Raw genomic sequence first — 19,797 nt, forward strand, 5'->3', positions numbered from 1 at the left:
TGCCACTGAATGAATCTTCACAAAATGTAGCCGTTGTCAGACAACATGGCCAAAATCAGACAAAATCCTGAACGACAGATGAAGTGGTACATCAGTAGGATCAGCAGACAGATTCTGCAAGTTAATTCCGGAGCATGGAGCACATGCCAAGAAGCTATCACATTTACTTATCACCACGGGTATGTGAAGCCTCATCGTTCACTTGCTCACAGCCCCTATCTGATGCTAATCACCAGCTGACTCAGTGGACTGCAATAACTGATAGCAAGATTCTTTAGGCAAAAATGCAACAAGTCAGCACAAATACAAACACAATGAAAACAGCAAGTAAATGTGTTATGGCCTCCATGCCAGGGCACAATTTCTGTCACGACTAACCTTATAACAAAATGAACTTCAGTTTTGAGTTTCTGTCGTTCTCATGGTTCAAGAGCAAATATTTACATAAATATATAATGGAATATTTGGAGTCATCTGCAGTTGCTACCGTGGCATGAAAAATAAGCAACAACACTGCAGCTATTCCAGTGCCTTCACCTTATACAAAACAATACATTATTCCAAGGAATTCAGTTTCACAGTGGTCTCCTCTTAAATATTACACAGTACAGTCGCTTGCCAACAAATCTGAAGTTAAGATATTGTTAGCACATAATATCAGAAACTGACAATAAGGCTGAGTTTGAATTCCTTTTTACATTACCTTTGAAAAATTCAAGGCTAAAGAGCATTGTGCCACATTTTTGGAACTCAAGGTAGATTTTGCAACACATTTAAGTGTTTTGAGTCATTGCTCATTGAGCGCATTGCATTCAGATGCGCAAGAGTTAGGACAGTACTTAATTGAAATAACTAACAATTTGGGAGCAATGACGGAGTTCAACTCCGACAAATTAAGAACAAGGTCTACTATCAATGAAATAGGAGATGAGGGTAAAGTAAATAGTTTCCACACAATGATGCGATCAGATAGTTTTGATGTTGTGTCCAAACAATATTGCATGTGAGAATCAATATTATGAACTATTCCAAAATTCATGAGTTAAAATTCACACAACACCAGGTTATAGTCCAACAGGGTTATTTGGAAGCACGAGCTTTCAAAGCGCTGTTCCTGTGGTTGTGTATGAAGGAACAGTGCTTCGAAAGCTGCTGCTTCCAAATAACCTGGTGTTGTGTGATTTTTAATTTTGTCCACTACAGTCCAACATTGGCTCCTCCAAATGATGAAATTCATGAGATTCTTAGTCATTCCATAGCATGAATCCAGAATGAGATTGCACTGAGAGCTGCATTCAATGAAGCTGTTGCCAACTGAGAAGGTTGCAGATTCCAATCACTGTGGATATCGCGTAAACCTTAGAAATCAATGTTATGACCACATTTGGAGGAGCCTAAAAAGCAATAAGATGCAGGCTAATCGTTTGAGAAAAGGCAGGAAGCTGATGTGGCTTGAGGCCTATGATGTGGTCACTGCCATTGAAATGGCAGAAAGTAATAATCGCAAATTGGAAGGGAGTTGTTTTCCTGAGCTGACAGGGGAGGTCTAATGGGTTTCACCAAGTCCAGGACACAACAGCTAAGCTCATGGTATCAGGGTCAAACATTACATGCAATATTGCTATGGCGGCCATAAACTGTTTCAACGTCCCATTTTTAGTCAAAGTGCTGTGCCTCCAGGAATGTTGTTCATATTCTGACGGCATGTGGAAGGAGAAGCTCCTGGTCAGAGCACTGTATGAGGTAGAAGTCATGACAGATGTAATGCTGGCTCAGGAGTGTGGGAATCCTCAAATGTGTAAATGATAGATATGAAAACAGAAGTTCAAGTTTTTGATCATGTCAAGGAGCAAGAGAAAAAAAACATATAGAAGATGAGCATAATAAGGCCTGAGGATATAATTTGAGTACCACAGTAAAACAGAAGTTGGACACTGACAGTTTACTTGCACATTAGTACAGCCACAATGCTGTTACCTCAGAAGGAAATTATAAAAAGTTTCTGATTCAAGCTCCCTTTATGCAAGGTTGGAGTGAAACTGACTAGTCATTTTAATAACGGCATTCCAGTTTTAGGTGAAGTTAGTGTTCGGATCATTCATACGTGCCATTGGTGTCTCATCAAAGAAGGGATTGGCTCAAGAAAATATGGTTAAACTGGGCCAAGTTATTTCCAGTAAGGAACAGTGAGAATCCAGCTGATATTGAGAAAATCCTATAAGAGTGCAAAGTGGTCTTTGAACTAACAAACAAATTAGATTTTGCAAGGCTGATGTCAAGACAAAGGTTAATGTACAGCTGATATTGTGCAAAGCTAATCAAGTGCATTATGCACAGTTAGAAACAGTAAACAGGAAGCCAGTTTAGAAAGACCAGAGACAATTCAGAAGATGAAGACTAATGAATGGGCCACACCCACTGGGGTGTTTCAAAAAGCCTGGTTCTACTCTGATTTCTGGAGATTATACTTCAAGTAATTACTCTGTTTTTAACCAGTGAATGTTTGTTTCCTGATTTAGCCTTTGCAAAAGTTTTCAGTTAGATCCATTTGTCATGCATATTTGCAATTAGAATCAACTGAGTAGAGCAAAGAACTTTTATCACTTATTCACACAGGAATTGTACCAGAGCAAAAGGTTGCCATTTGGAATGTCTGCCCTCCTGTGAGTTCCAGAATGTCATGGATCAGGTAGGAAGTGAGATGAACTAAATATGCTGTTTCTTAGATTAAGTTCTAATGAGCAGTAAGGCAGAGAAAGAACACATTGGTGTGAAGCAAATTCCTGGATTGATTGATTTAAAAATGTGGTACCAAACCTAAGAACCCCAACTGTTGCTTCATGGTGTGAGGTTTAACACACGTGAGCCATCATATAGATGGTAAAGGTATCTACCCAATGAGGAAAAGCTGAGGGGATTTGGAAAACAAAGAGACCAGAGGACAAAGAAGAACTTTGAAATATTCAGAGGAACTGTTGAGTCTCCAACTTAGAAAATACATTCACTCCACTGTGTCAACTGCTCAAAGATGGAATGGAAGTGCGAGTGGTTTATAGAACACCTACAAGCATTTGAAGACATGAAGAAAGTACTGACTAGTGACATGGCTTTGAACCAGAGCCATCCCAACGCTCAGAATTTTAGAATGGCAAGATTTCCTGTCTGGCTGCCTGATGGGTTGGTATCTCTGTTGATACTGGCTACCCTTGAACTATTCAATGCTCGAAGGAGTAGTAATTAGTTTACAATCAGATTTCCATCTCTCACTTTTACTGAAGTCCTGTTGAAGATAGTTTTCTAGTCCCAGCTGAAGCTACAGTAAACTGAACTGAAAGAGCAAGCAATCCCCAGAATTTAAATCTGGAAAGTCCAAAACCATGTTTGGGTCTCAATGTGATGAGTGGAAATGAGCCCTGAGGAAGCACTGTTTCAAGAGATTGTTAGATGACCGTCACAGGAGCACTTGGATAGTCCATATGAAAACAGAAGCAATTTCCTATTCTCTTACTGAATAGACACCACAATCAGACAGGTAGATCAATAAGAGATGTTATTTTGCCTTTCTTTACAGCCTAGAGGAATTGGTTCTAATACACTACAAGAGAAGCTAACTGGTTGGAGAGTATCTGCTAAAAGGCTGAGGTGTATTCTATTCCAAAGATATAAGATAGCATGGGAATGTTTGGTCAATTTAAGGAAACAGATAAAAAAGACAATGAATAACTCAAAGTTTGTGAGAAGATTTGTAGCTCGGGTGCTCGTTGTTGTGGTTCTGTTCGCCGAGCTGGGAATTTGTGTTGCAGACATTTCGTCTCCTGTCCAGGTGACATCCTCAGTGCTTGGGAGCCTCCTGTGAAGCGCTTCTGTGATCTTTCCTCTGGCATTTGTAGTGGTTTGAATCTGCCGCTTCCGGTTGTCAGTTCCAGCTGTCCGCTGCAGTGGTCGGTATATTGGGTCCAGGTCGATGTGCTTATTGATTGAATCTGTGAATGAGTGCCATGCCTCTAGGAATTCCCTGGCTGTTCTCTGTTTGGCTTGTCCTATAATAGTAGTGTTGTCCCAGTTGAATTCATGTTGCTTGTCATTTGCGTGTGTGGCTACTAAGGATAGCTGGTCGTGTCGTTTCGTGGCTAGTTGGTGTTCATGGATGCGGATCGTTAGCTGTCTTCCTGTTTGTCCTACTATTATAGGACAAGCCAAACAGAGAACAGCCAGGGAATTCCTAGAGGCATGGCACTCATCCACAGATTCAATCAATCAGCACATCGACCTGGACCCAATATACCGACCACTGCAGCGGGCAGCTGGAACTGACAACCGGAAGCAGCAGATTCAAACCACTACAAATGCCGGAGGAAAGATCACAGAAGCGCTTCACAGGAGGCTCCCAAGCACTGAGGATGTCACTAGACAGGGGACGAAATGTCTGCAACACAAATTCCCAGCTCGGCGAACAGAACCACAACAACAATGAATAACTGATAAAATAATCAGTTAATTAAAACATATTAAGTAGAAGGGGAAAGCTGAAAGGTCTGAAGGTGGATAAATCTCCTGAACCAATGAGCTGTATCCCAGAGTTCTGAAGGAGATAGCTGAGGAGATTGTTGAGGCATTGGTGGTGATTTCTCAGCAATCATTAAGGCAGAGATAGCAACAACACCTTCTCTACAATAATCCTCAAAACTGGCATCCTGCAAGGCTGTGTACTCAGCCCCTTACTGTACTCGCTATACACTCATGACTGCGTGGCCAAATTTCATCCTAACTCCATCTACCAGCTGACGAAACCACTGTTGTCAGCTGGATATCAAACAATGACAAGGCAGAATACAGAAAAGAGATAGAGTGCTTGGTGACATGATGTAAAGATAACAATGTCAGCAAAATTAAAGAGTTGGCCATTGTTTTGAGGAAGCAAGGTGGAGGACACGCCTCTGTCGACATCCATGGGGCTGAGGTGGAGATGGTCGAGAGCGTCAAGCTCCTAGGAGTGATGATCACCAGTAATCTGTCCTGGTCCATCCATGTTGATGCAACAGTCAAGCAAGTACAATAATGCCTCTTATTCTCAGGAGGTTAAGGAAATTCAGTACATGAAGTATCTGACCATGACATCATTAGGTAGGACAGACAAGCAGGAGGCTGGAAGACCACAAAAGCCAGGTTGCATTAGGAGGTGGTGAAGTTAATATTTCGGGTATAACCCTTCTTCAAGGCTGGGAGTGTGTGTAAGGGGAGCTGCAGATAAAGGGGGTGGGGAGCAGGATGGGGAGCTGGTTGGTGAAGTCAGGATAAGTGAACACAGGCAGATGGTATGACTTGGTTGGTCAATGGGGAAATGAATCTGGTGGTGGCTGGAAAGAAGGGTTGATGAGAGGAATGGAAAGTGGGGAGGAGCTGGGAAGGGAGTCAGTGGATGGGAAAGGAGGTTGTTTGAAATTGGAGAACTCAATGTTGAGTCTTCTGGGCTGTAGGTTGCCCAGGTGGAAGATGGGGTGTTTTTTCTCCAATTTGTGGTCTGATTTGTTGTTGCAATGGAGGAAACTGAGGATGGTCATGTCAGAAAGGAAGTGGGAAGGGGAATTAAAATGGGTGGTGACTGGGAGATCAGGTCAGCCCCTGGGGGCCCAGCTGAGATGCTTGGTGAAATGTATCCTCTACCTGTCTTCACCTATCACTACCTCACTAGCCTGCCCCCCACCCCCTACCACTTTTATCTACAGCTCCCCTTACATCTACCCCGAGTCCTGAAAAAGGGTTACACCTGAAATGTTGACGTCTCCACCTGTTGATGGTGCCTGGCCTGCTATGATCTTCTAGCCTCCTTAATGTCTACCTTGGATTCCAGCATCTGCAGTATTTTCTTGTCTCTAACCATGATATAGGAAGCCAATGAATGAATTCTTTCATTCTTTTGTTATGACTCTGTGGTTGCTATCAGATTATACTTATTTATTTCAATTTGTGCTGCCAATTCATGTGCACTGGGACACTCAGACATCTGTGTATTTCCTGGATCTGCAATTTCTCACCATCGACACAATATGCTTTTCTTTATATACTTGCAACTCAAATAGATGAGCTGGCATTTTCCCAAATTACACTCCATTTGCAGGATTTTTACATCCCTCACAATCTATCTACATCTGTTCATGGTATCAATATGTCTTCTTCACAACCTACCTTTCTCCTTATATTTATGTTATCAATAAATTTAGAAACCATACCTTCCATCCATTCATCCAAATCATTCATATAAACCGTAAACAGTTGAGGTCCCAGTATTGATCCCTGTGGCACACCACTTGTTAAATCTTGCCTATCAGAAAAAAGACACATTTATGTCTGCTGTCTTCTTCCTGTTGTCCAGCCAATAGTCTATCCATGTTAATATGCTCCCCACTCTCTTACTATGAGCTTTTATTTTCTCCAATAACCTTAGATGTGGCACTTTATCAAATGGCTTCTAGAAAACTAAGCACAGTACACTCACTGGTTCCTCTGTATCCACAGCATATGTTACTTTCTCAAAGAACTAAAGTAGATTTACCTTTCGAATGATCATGTTGGCACTGTTGATTACTTCTGCTATGACTATTTTTTAATATTAGCTTGTAATAATTCTCTTCTGACACACTCATGCTGTTTCCCTTCCTTTTCAAATAAAGGGGCAACATTTGTTATCTTCCAATCTGTGGGACCTTCATTGAATCTTGGCTGTTTTAGAAAATTAAAACCAAAACAACTATTTCAATTGTAAATTTTTTAAAGATCCAAGCGTGAAATCCTTCAGGACCTGGCTACATGGCTGCCCAGAGTTCCAAGAAGGGTAAATGCTAATTTCTCAAAGTTCGGCCCTCCCTTCCATTTCCAGATTTGTCGCTGCTTCCAAGATGTTACTTGAATCTTTCACCCTGAAGACCGAGGCAAAATAGCTGTTCAATTTGTTCTCCAGCTCTTTATTTTCCATTATCAATTCACCCAGCTTCCTTTGGAACAAACACTTACTTTGTTCTTTTTTGTTTTCTTTTTAAAATATTTTGAAAAGTTTGATTAACTATGGAGCAGAGTCACTCAGAGGAAGTGTGTTAGGCTCATAACCCAGAGGTCAACAGGTCAAGTTATCCTCTGCTATTTATTCTGTTTCTCTTTCTTATAGTCTTATATCAATAGAGTAATCAAGGGTTATGGGAAAAAGGCAGAAAAATGGATGTGAGGAAGATTTGATCAGCCATGATCTGATTGAATGGTCAAGCAGCCTTGAAGGGGCTAAATGGCCTTCTCCTGTTCCTATGCCCTTTGCTCTTATTTATCTGTTTTTATAATTCTGGCCAGCTTTCTCTCGTAATATTTCCCTCTTTTTTTCAAAATTATCCTTTGCTGTTTTATTTTACTTTCCATCTGATCAATCTTTGCACAATGATATGCTTTTCTTTTAAGTTTGGCATTAACTTTAATGTCTCTAGTTAACCACAGATATTGGATCCACCCGTTGCAATCTTTCTTACTCACTGAAATGTGCCTAATCCATATAATATCCTTTGCAACACCTGCCACTGCTTCGCTATTGAGCATCCCGAGAAGCATCATGTAGTCTCAAATTGATATCTCCACTTCTTTCCCCATTGACCTGAGTTTCTCCACAAATTATTGAAAAATCTCTACTAAAGCATTAAGCCGTGTAAATAGAAACATTGCTAATTTCTGAAATGAACTAATGTTTTAAATAAAGCAAATACAAAAATATTATTTTCTATTTGCAGAATCACCTGCTCACTGCTGATCCTATTTCCTGCTCTATAATCGCCCTGATTACTGTGGATCCTTTTCCTCCCTGACAGCCCAATCTGTGGACTTCTCCGCACACTGATCTTGCAAGAGTAGAGCCTGATGCACTGCTGCCTGAGGTCTGCAGCAAGGGATGTTTCTCAGGCTCCAGACTGCCCATTGGAGCCGTCATCTCATCCTGACATTGCAGATGTTGCTCTTTGGCTGGCTGCTGGGTTTTAAAATCATAGAATCCCTGCAGTGTGGAAACAGGCCATTCATCCCATCAAGTCCACACCACCACTCCAAAGACCATCCCACCTGGACCCACTTCCCTATCCTGTCCCTGTAGCCCTCCATTTCCCATGACCAATCCACCTAACCGAGAAATCTTTGGACAGTGGGAGGAAATGGGAATACCTGGAGGAAATCCACGCAGAAATAGAGAAAATGTGCAAACTTCACACAGGCAGTACCCCTGAGGCTGGAATCCAACCTCAATCCCTGGCGCTGTGAGGAAACAGTGCTAACCACTGAGCCACCATGCCACCCCGTCTTCCTCCCTCTCCTCCATAAATGCCATTCGCCTCAGTCACGATAACCACATTGCCAGCCAGGAGGAGGGAGAGGCAAGCCAAGGCCCCACAGCCAGGCAAGAAAGGCAGCTCCACTGCGTCTGAGTAGATCGGAGAGGTCGTAGCAGCCAGCAAGAGGCCTTACCATGGTCTCTCAAAAGGACGCTGTCAGTCAGCAGCAATGATGTTGCCAGAATGATGCGATAGCTCACGGAAATGCCTTGAAGTCTGATGAGTAAAGGTTCATTCGGTGGAGAACACAGACGGCAGTGTCTTTGCTCTTCTCTTGGAGGGTGAACATGGGGAGAAGTTGCATGTCAACAACCTGGGCCATGGGGAATGGCCCTAATTCATGGAGTTGGAGACTCCGTGTCAAAATGGTATAAATCATGTCAGATAAGCAACATTTAAGTGAATCATATGACACTCAATGATATTACAGGCCACAATAATTTAACAAGTTGAAAGCAAAACAGCATTAAAAAGGGCAATGCTAAATGAGGACTTCATAGAATTAAGATGTAAAATTCCAGCATCAGGTGTTTCATAATAAATAAATTCAATTTCATCAAATAGGAAGTGTGAAATAAAACGGTGCAACATAATTCGCAAACTATACAAACAACACAGAATTATTTGCATCATGCCATTTCTGAATATTGCTGGAGGATTTACCTGTTTTAAGAGCTTGCCAACCAACTGAAAAGGGCGTTTGTGCCTGTATAGTGTACATGGAAATTGGACTGTGATTGTCAATACCAGGGCTCCAGGAGAGTTGAGCTGTGGTATCTGTAATCTCTTCCACTATCACACCCCTGGGTGGACCTGGTGGAACTGACATAAAAGACAAAAAAAACACAAGACAAGATGTCATATGATGGATAACAGGATACTGCTGTTTAAAACAAAGAATATTAGGTAAAATGGAAGTGAAAACCACCTCTTTGCTAACAATAGACTCCAGGAAACTAAAGGTTTGGAGACGGAACAGCTGTTAAGATTTTTTCCAGGCAATGAGAAAAAAGCTCGAGTTATAAGGAACAATATTGGCTAAATATAAGCAGATGTGGGGTGAGTTGGCTTTTGATCTTATTACAGACTTTAAAAACATCATTTTTTGCTCAACTGTACGTATCAATAATAAAAATCAGATGTTTCACTTAACTTTGTTTTGGCATAATCATGTTGAAAGCATATAGATCTCCTTGTTCATTAAACACAGTGGTTTCAGATAGGAGAGGAAAAATGTCATCTTGTGGGCATCATAAAGCAAAAATTAATTCAAAACCAAACATGAATTTCACATAAATGACATACGCTCTGTTGAAGTAATTCAGTGTGATTGACAAATTGGCGCAAAAGTTAATCTTGCCACAATTGATCTTCAGTAGAACTCAATGCACACTAAAGATACTATTGGGTAGAGGGGTAAAAGACTAGCTTGGTTTAATTTTCGATCCATCTTGTCGCAAGCACATGGCTTTATAAGGAAGAATGCTGATTGAGAAGTGTTGGATACCGAATGAGGTAGATAAAAATTAAATAATCACTGAATAAAATGGCATGAGCGAGGCTCACTAGTCTTCTTCTTTCCAATGTTTTTCATCAATCCCCCTCCTTGAAACAGATGAGTTATCCTGTTTATAGTAGTTGCATAAACAAAATGATGGAATTCAGTTCTTGTAAAAGAAATGTTTCAGTAAATACTGACTGTAAACAGATCACGACAACTGCAATTAATAAGATGCAGATGGGTCCAAGTTCAACAAATGATTCCGAATGGTATTTGGTTTAATGAAATTACCTTGTACTAAATTCATGTGTTCATGCCATAAATATTTCTACCAAGCCATCAACACACATCTAAGCAACTGAGCAATTTCCAACAAATTTACATTTTGGCTTTTAATAATTTTATTGCTGTTGTCACTTGAGCTGTAGTTCATTAGATGGTTTCTATATCTGGGTGGATGTGCTTACTGTAGTGTTAAATGGGTTTCATGCACTGGCAATACATCAATGGAGGTAGCATTCATGGATCAGTTAAAATTAAATGATTAAATCACAAGTGTATGTTGAACATATCTAGTCTGGAAACTTGGAGGATTTTTAAGGTTTCTTGTGGCTTACAGCCCCCCGATATATTTATAATATTAAAAAATACAAAATAATCATTGAAAAAGACAAATCAGGAGATACATATACGGTAAAGATGAACAACACCTTTAATAACATTGTTTGGAAGTAGTTAATAGTTTGGGAAGAAAAATCCAAAGAATGATGAAACAAGTATTTTCCACACAACATAATTTCATCAAGAGAGCGGCATCTCTCTGTACTACCCGAAAATGCAATCAAATTGCAATACCAAAACGCTATCAAGAGTGGCCTTCTTGAGAGTGACCCATGGAAAGTGACTGGCTCAGACATAGCCCCTGGCTGTGCACTCAGATCCTGCATGGACCTGCTGGTGGGGGTATTCGCTGACATCTTTAACGTCTCTTACTATAAAGTCCCCATCTGCTTCAAGAAGACCACCATCATCCCGGTACCAAAGAAAACACATGTGACATGTCACAATGACTGCCACTCAGTCCCCCATAACTATGTAGTTCTTCAAGAGGTTGGTTATGGCTCACATCCACCCCATCCTTCCATCTCCCTAGCCCTACAGTCATCCCTAGAACATCTGGATCATAAGGATTCTACGACAGGCAGTCAGTTATTGACTACTGCTCCGCCTTGAACATTAGAATTCCAACCAAGCTAATCTCCAAACTCCGAGACCTAGGTCTCTGCTCCACCCTCTGCAACTTGCTTCTCGACTTTCTGATCCACAGATTGCACAGGAAGACAGACAACAGCACTTCCTCCATGATTGTCCTCAACACTAGCCCATAAGGATGTGCACTCAGCCTCCTGCTGTACTCCCTGTATACTCATGCCTGCATGACTGAATTTTGTCCAAACTTCATCTACAGGTTTGCTGACAACATCGCCAATGTAGACTGGATAACAAACAATGACAAGACAGAATAGAGGAAAGAAATAGAGTCCTTGTTCAAGTGGTGCAAAGATAACAATCTCTCCCTCAGTGTCGGAAAAACTAAAGAGCTGATCATTGATTTCAGGAAGCAAGGAGGAGGCCCCTTCTATTTCAATGGCACTAAGGTGGAGATGGTTGGGAGCATGAAGTTCCCACGAGGGACTTGACGATCACCAACAATCTGTCCTGACCACCCACATAGATGCAACAGTCAAGAAAGCACAGCCACGCCTCTTTGTCCTCACCAACGTTTACAGATGCACCATAGAAAATATTCTATCTGGATGCATCACAGCTTGGTAAAGCAACTGCTATGCCCAGGATTGTAAAAGAACTACAGAAAGTTGTCAAAAAAGCCCAGCCCATCACACAAGCCAATCTTCTATCCAGTGACTCCATCTACACTTCCTGATTCAACATCATCAAAGACCCCTCCCACTCTGGCTATACTCTCTTCCAACCTCTTCCATCAGACACATGATACAAAAGCCTCAGCACATGTTCCAGCAAATTCAAAAACAGCTTCTTCACCAGACATTTGAATGGACCTCTCAAATTTCAAACATAATGTTGACTGTGCTTTTTGTGCACCTTCTTTGCAGCTGTAACCTTGTATTCCTAGCTCTGTTCAATCATCCTGTAATCTTTATGTGTAATGATCTACCTGTACTGCACACAAAACTTTTCACTGTACTTAGTGACAATAATAAATCAAATCAAATAAATTAAACTAAATTGCCTTTGCTAATGGTTATTTCAACATCAGTAAAAAAAAGTGTCCTTACAAAATGTCTTTGTGAACTTCCAAACAAAACCTTCCATACACATTCCTGTCATTATGTACTGCTTGTGGCAATTGTATGCTGTTTAAATCTTCAAGGGGAGAACAAGTAAAGAGGAATCATTTCCTTGATACTGCACAGCATGGTTTACAACAGAATTATGTTCAGTTTTAATGTTATGTAAATGTGTCAGTGACACAGAAATTCTGCCAATTGAAACAATATATTTTTAATTCTCATTGTTGCGTCCTAACTATCCTAAATGATGCCTTGAACTTGTGTATTTTCTCTATGCTCATCAGATATTTCTTAAATTGGGTGATGACCATCTCCTCCAAGATACTTGGATGCTAAGGATGGGTCCAATTACCTATTCAAAGCCTTCTGGTGTGAAGGATCAGCTTCTTCATGTTAGTTTGGTTACAAAGACTTGGTAATGAGAAACTGTTCAGCAATCCTTCACCTGGCTTGTATGAAAAAGCAGACCAAGTGGAAGAATACTGCTGGGATTGGAGTTGTGATGTTTGTACCTTTGCAATGTTACATTGAACAAAAGCTGTCCCAATACCTTGTGAATATTCAACACCTATATTAGGTTTATGATGAATTGGAAGCAATTTTTAAAATGATTGAAGCTGAATTCTAATAACTTAGGATCACAGTCTGAGGTAGCTCAACATTTGTATTACTGTACCTTCTACATTTTAACACTATTAGAATAGAGACAGTGAGTTTTGAGAAGATTTGTAGCTCCGGTTGAGGTTTTGGATGTAGGTTTGCTCGCTAACCTGGAAGGTTCACTTCCAGATGTTTCATTACCCTACTAGGTAACATCTTCAGAGGGCCTCCGTTGAAGCACTGTTGATAATTCCTGCTTCCTATTTATATGTTTGGGCATCTTTGGGTTGGTGATGTCATTTCCTGTTCCTTTTCTCAGGGGGTGGGAGATGGGGTCTAACTCGATGTGTTTGTTGAGAGAGTTCCAGTTGGAATGTCATGTTTCTCGGAATTCTTGTGCATGTCTCTGTTTGGCTTGTCCTCGAATGGATGTGTTGTCCCAGTCAAAGTGGTGTATTTCCTCATTTGTATGTAAGGATACTAATGAGAGCGGGTAATGTTGTTTTGTGGATAGTTGATCTTCATGTATCCTGGTGGCTAGTTTTCTGCCTGTTTGTCCAATGTAGTGGTGTTACAGTCCTTGCATGGTATTTTTGCACTCTACTCAGACCCCTTGGCATCATAGTAGCCCACAAACCAACCAACACACTAAAACAGCAGCTAATAAACTTGAAAGACCATATATAGCCAACCAGCAAACCTAATGTTATTTACAAAATACCATGCAAGGACTGTAGCAAACACTACATTGGACAAACAGGCAGAAAACTACCCACCAGGATACATGAAGATCAACTAACTACAAAACAACATGACACTCTCTCATCAGTATCCTTACATAGAGATAAGGAAGGACACCACTTCGACTGGGACAACACGTCCATTATAGGGCAAGCCAAATAGAGGGGTGGCGAAACGTCTGGAAATGATCCTTCCAGCTCAGCAATCAAACCTACATCCAGAATAGAGACAGTCTGCCTGCAAAGCTATATCAATAACTATGAGCATGCAAAATATAAGTAGGGACAATCTCCTACACTATAGGTAAAGCATCAGGGCAATCACCTGTGTACTTAACTAGATAGAGATAAACCAATTGGTATAATTGATAAGACAATGGGAACTCCATGAAAGGAATGAGCTCAGTCAGAATCAATTTCATTATGTACACCAGAGATTTGGAACATATAAACCATGGTTATGCTGGAGTCATTAGTCAATTGCAGACAGGTCATGTAACAAGCCAAATGTGGTCTGCTCTGCACTGTTTTTGTAATTTGATCTCTTTAATTCCTGATTAACATTTCACCAATGATTGGGAAGTGATTTAGAAAAGAAATCACTGAAACTAACTTGCATTTTTAAAAAAAACAAGTAATGCAAGCTTTGGAAAAGCATAAATTACACTAGACCTGTGAAAAACAAAACAAAACGCTTTTCCCTTGTCTGTTTTAGTATCTCTTTTGTCTGCAGACCAGGACAAGTGCATGAGGCCTTAATCAGGAAAGACTTGTGGGTCTCTCTCTCTCGTGCTGCAGACAACTCGTAAGTTTGGGATCCCATCTGATTTTGACTGTCTAGATGCTGCAGACAGAGAAATTAAACATGCTTCAACCCGGAAGCCACTGTTTCCAGAAAAATAGAAAAATCATTCAGATACATCTTAAACCTTTCAGTGCTGAAAGCTGTATCATAGAATCCCTTCAATGCTGAAAGAGGCTATTCGCTCCATCGAAACTGAAGAATATCCCAGCCAGATCCAGCCCGCTAACCTATTCCTGTAATCCCACATTTACCAAAGCTAGTCCACCTAGCCTGTGCATCCTTGAATGGTGGGAAGAAGCCACAACATCCAGAGGAAACCCACACAGACATCGGGAGAACATGCAAACTCCACATCAACAGTCACCCAAGGCCAAAATTGAACATGGGTCACTGGCACTGTGAGGCAGCAGTGCGAACCACTGAGTCACCATTCTGCCCAGCTATAGGACCACCAAATTCAAACTGAAGCCAGCCAAGTTACCAGCCTTCAAGAGCTGTGTACCCTTTTAATGTTACTGAACTAAATCTTTCATCTATCCTCCACTGCATAACCTATTTGTCTGAGTGTAAACGTAGTATTTATATATGGAAATTGAAGTGTTATTTTTAAAAATACTTTTTCCTTGACACAATAAAAGACAGTAAAAATATTCTGTTTATTTTTAAAGTTTAGGAAAGCCTTGTGTCTTGTATAAGAACTGCAGAAAATGTTAAACACTCACTGAATTGAGGAAGATTGATCATGTTAAACAAGGGGTGGGGAAGCTGGGAAGCCATTCAGCCATTTCACACCTGATTATAATGTCAGAAATATATTTTAATTGATAATGCAAGTTCTCTGACCATACATTTTCTTTTTAACTTTATTTCTTATTTTTCTAACTTATACTTAAACAATGAAGTAAGCTAATGGAACTTGCTTTTTGTTTATTTCTCTGTTTTGTATCCAAGATTTGTATCTAGGTATTTTGTACCCATGATGGCACCCTGTGGGGTGACATTGTAAACTTTTTACTGAACAGTTAGTTCTTCTGTAATGCGATGACTGCATTCTTGTGCAACTCCGCGTTATAGAAAAATCATGCTTTAGAAACAGCCCTTAAAGTGTTGCCAATGTAATCACGTTACAGTCAACATAGGTTTTAAAGTTTGCACATTAGAAACAACAGTCCCAATTCATCAATCATGTTACAACAAATTTGTGTTGATGAAATGCACATTAGATTAGATTACTTACAGTGTGGAAACAGGCCCTTCGGCCCAACAAGTCCACACCGACCCGCCACCCAGACCCATTCCCCTACATTTACTCCTTCACCTAACACTATGGGCAATTTAGCACGGCCAATTCATCTAACCTGCACATTTTTTTTGGACTGTGGGAGGAAACCGGAGCACCCAGAGGAAACCCACGCAGACACGGGGAGAATGTGCAAACTCCACTCAGTCAGTCGCCTGAGGTGGGAATTGAGCCCAAGTCTCTGGCGCTGTGAGGCAGCAGTGCTAACCACTGTGCCATTGTGCCACCCTTATATAGCAGAATGACTTATACTCTTGTACTTCTGTACTTGAGTACATGTGACAATAAATGTAATCCTAATTTTAATTTGGATGGGATATTCTTCATTACACAAATAGACACAAAATGTTAAAATTCATGAAATAAATACCATTCTGTTTATGAAATCGAGCCTCACTTCTACCAATACTTTGTGTCAGAATGCTTCTCTATGTGATATCAGTAACTTAGAATAATATTTCGGGTAGGATATCTCTGGAACTTCATTTACTGGGGCCTCCAGCGTTTCTCTTTGAACCCTCACCATTATTTCAGTAGAAATTTAATGGAAAACCTCAGCAAAATGTCAGAAACATTGAATCTATTTGTTTTTGGTTTATGCTTTTAGAGATTGATAGAAATCCCAAAGAAATCCATCCAAATGTTTTATCATCAAACGAAAATAAAAAACTGTATTTTAATGCCATCTACTTGTTAAAGGATTATGAGTGTAAAAGAGGATTGATGCCTGCTTAATGTAAATTAAGTGATAACTTGGAAAGAATTTATATTTCACAGAACAACTTTAACATGATTCAGAATGAACGGGTTATCTAATGGGTATGATATCATAAAAGGGGCTAAAATTGAATGTCATGTACTCAACTAATCTCTCACTTTGACAATGCTAAGTGCTATTGCTTTATGAATCAAGGCAAAAGAATTGATATTCATGCTGCACGGCAAATCATCACTTTGTGCAACAAATAAAAACTCACTGGAAGATTTGGCCTTGCAACTGTCCATCTTTTATTCACAGGTCATGATAATTAATATCCACATTTTAGCATTGAATTGCAATTTTTCGCACTGAAAAGACAAAAATCAGCCAGGATGTGAAAACGGCTAAGAAACAGAAAGCATACTGTGTGAATGGTTGCTCTTTTAGATAGACAAGAACCAAGCTGAATACAGAAGGCTCAGAATTGGGGTGAAAAGCCAATACATTAAACACAGAGAGATTATGAAAAATGATTGGCAGCTAACATAAAGGGAAATCACAAAATCTTGTGAAACATAGCAATTGTAACAGGGTGACAAAAGAAGGAGGAGGGCTCATGAGGAGCTAAAATCGGAGGAAGGCTTGGAAGCAAAAGCATGACTGAGGTGTTACATGAATACTTTGCATATCTGGCGAATAGATTCTGTGACTGTGTTCGCAGGGATGTAAAGTAAAAAGCTCTGGATAAGGGCGGGAAGAACATACCCAATGCTGCCCAAGGTACACCTCTGTGTGTGGCTGCATCAAATTGTGCACAGACCCTCGGTACACAAAGCGTCACTACATACTGAGGTTCTACATGGCCCCAGTGTAACAAAGGATGGGCCTGGCCTTAGTACCATGGAACACTCCAAGTACTTGGACAATTTCATATCACCTGTCCCTCATAGAAGCATTTGCAAACAATAACACCTTTCACCACAAATCCATCAGGCAGTGATCAGCACGTTCATTTGGGGACATTTTATTCGAACATTACATTTAAAGCTTCATCATTGCACATGCCCAGATTTAAAATAACTTGATCCCTGGTTAGAAACACAGCATTTCATTTTAGGAAATAGTCCTAAATATATCTGATGGGCACAATTTATGGAGGTCTAAGTGACATGGACTATAGCAAGATTTGTGGCAGAATCAGAAGAGAAGTCTGACCAAATGTGCCAAACAAGTTGACCTCGAGAAACCTTTGACATGGAAATCAGAATGGCATCAGAATGTCAGCTTAACACTAACTCCAAAGGATCTCTATATTGGACATTTACAATGTCACCCCACAAGCTTTTATTTTCCACACCAACCTTTAACGTGGTACTTCAACAATTGTCTTTTGGAAATCCAAGTATGTCTATAGGCTCCCAATTTATTCATCGTGCATGTTCCTCCATCAAAGGGCACCAATAAACGTTAAACAGTTTACCCCTTTCACAAAACCATGCTGTTTGTTCCAAATTGCCTTGTGTTTTCTACATGTCCAGCTATAACATGCTTATTCATTACGTTTAACATCTTTCTCATGAGAGACATCAATTGGCCTGCTGTTACATGTTTCTTGCCTCCCTATTCTCCCTGAATAGATTAACTGTATTTGTTTCTTTCCAGTGGTGGAACATTTCCAGAATCTAGCAATATTTTGGAAAATTAGCACCAAGTATCTACTGCCATATTAGCCTTGTCTTTACAGACCCTAGGATGAGGACCATCAGGACCAGGGCACTTGTCAGCTCACACTTCCATTAAATTGCTTATTATCACTTCCCTGGCACAGTGTGATGCAGTCTACACAAGGCAAGCTTACTGCTTACAATAGGTTCAATATCCCACATCAGCCACATTCTGAACAAGTATCATACCTGGGTTCTCCACAGATGCTGCCACAACAATGAGTTTTTCTAGCATTCTCCATGTTTGTTTCACATTTTCAGCACTCTCAGTATTTTATTTTTATTCAATAACCTAGATATTTCATTACCCCTCTTGGATGGATCTTTGGGATGGACACCTGAAACCTTTTTTATGATTGAAACTGATGGACCTCCTGTTATCAATCTATGGCATTCACACATCAACATAATGTTGCAATCTAACTGGCAAATTTGTCAGTTACAACACCAATGATTCCTAGACAGCAACAACAATCTCATACATTTTGGTCGCAGCTGAGCAGAGCAAATTCAGCCAGCTATGTGAGATGATGATGGGCTGACAGATCCAAAAGGTCCCTGAATTAGTATGTTCTTTCTGGTCATTCATAGTTGAGTTGATACTCCACAACAATGTAATCTTCAAGGGCAAAGAATCATAATTCTGCAAGCATGAGGGATACTGGATAGGTCACATGGGCACAGATAAAACCAAAAGGTTGGGCCAAGCATCCATATATAGTGGCCCAGTTAACAAGGACATTGACCAATAAATCAAGTCATGTGAAATATGTCAATTCATCAGCTTCAATAAACAAGACAATCTCTCCTTCCACACAAGATTCCACACTAGATATTTGTATTATCGATAGTCACAGGTGAGGTGCCAGAAGACTGGAGGTTGGCAAACGTGGTGCCACTGTTTAAGAAGGGCCGTAAAGACAAGACAGGGAACTATAGACTGGTGAGCCTGACCTCGGTGGTGGGCAAGTTGTTGGAGGGAATCCTGAGGGACAGGATGTACATGTATTTGGAAAGGCAAGGACTGATTCTGGATAGTCAACATGGCTTTGCGCGTGAGAAATCATGTCTCACAAACTTGATTGAGTTTTTTGAAAAAGTAACAAAGAAGATTGATGAGGGCAGAGCAGTAGATGTGATCTATATGGACTTTAGTAAGGCGTTTGACAAGGTTCCCCATGGGAGACTGATTAGCAAGATTAGATCTCATGGAATACAGGGAGAACTAGCCATTTGGATACAGAACTGGCTGAGGACAGGTAGAAGACAGAGGGTGGTGGTGGAGGGTTGTTTTTCAGACTGAAGGCCTGTGACCAGTGGAGTGCCACAAGGATCAGTGCTGGGCCCTCTACTTTTTGTCATTTACATAAATGATTTGGATGCGAGCATAAGAGATACAGTTAGTAAGTTTGCAGATGACACCAAAATTGGAGGTGTCGTGGACAGCGAAGAGGGTTACCTCAGATTACAACAGGATCTGGGCCAGATGGACCAATGGACTGAGAAGTGGCAGATGGAGTTTAATTTAGATAAATGCGAGGTGCTGCATTTTGGGAAAGCAAATCTTAGCAGGACTTATACACTTAATGGTAAGGTCCTAGGGAGTGTCGCTGAACAAAGAGACCTTGGAGTGCAGGTTCATAGCTCCTTGAAAGTGGAGTCGCAGGTAGATAGGATAAGTGAAGAAGGCGTTTGGTATGCTTTCCTTTATTGGTCAGAGTACTGAGTACAGGAGTT

The 19,797-nt window shown here is 40.5% G+C and overlaps 1 protein-coding gene across 14 annotated transcripts in view; it reads right to left on the reverse strand.

The window, feature by feature from the left end:
• Positions 1-19,797, reverse strand: part of LOC122559093 (contactin-4-like) — a 2,514,776-nt gene that overhangs the window by 161,567 nt on the left and 2,333,412 nt on the right. For 12 of the 14 annotated variants that reach the window (XM_087994461.1, XM_087994459.1, XM_087994462.1 and 9 more), the window contains one exon: positions 9,021-9,179. The exons of the other annotated variants lie outside the window; for them this stretch is intronic. In XM_087994461.1, coding sequence (XP_087850587.1) covers positions 9,021-9,179 — 159 coding nt within the window. The remainder of the gene's footprint in view (positions 1-9,020; positions 9,180-19,797) is intronic. 14 annotated transcript variants of the gene reach the window in all.

Source organism: Chiloscyllium plagiosum, unplaced genomic scaffold (genome assembly GCF_037043375.1).
Source record: "Chiloscyllium plagiosum isolate Xiang-an unplaced genomic scaffold, Cpla_swu_hap1 HiC_scaffold_14, whole genome shotgun sequence".
In the NCBI taxonomy this organism is placed as follows: domain Eukaryota; kingdom Metazoa; phylum Chordata; class Chondrichthyes; order Orectolobiformes; family Hemiscylliidae; genus Chiloscyllium; species Chiloscyllium plagiosum.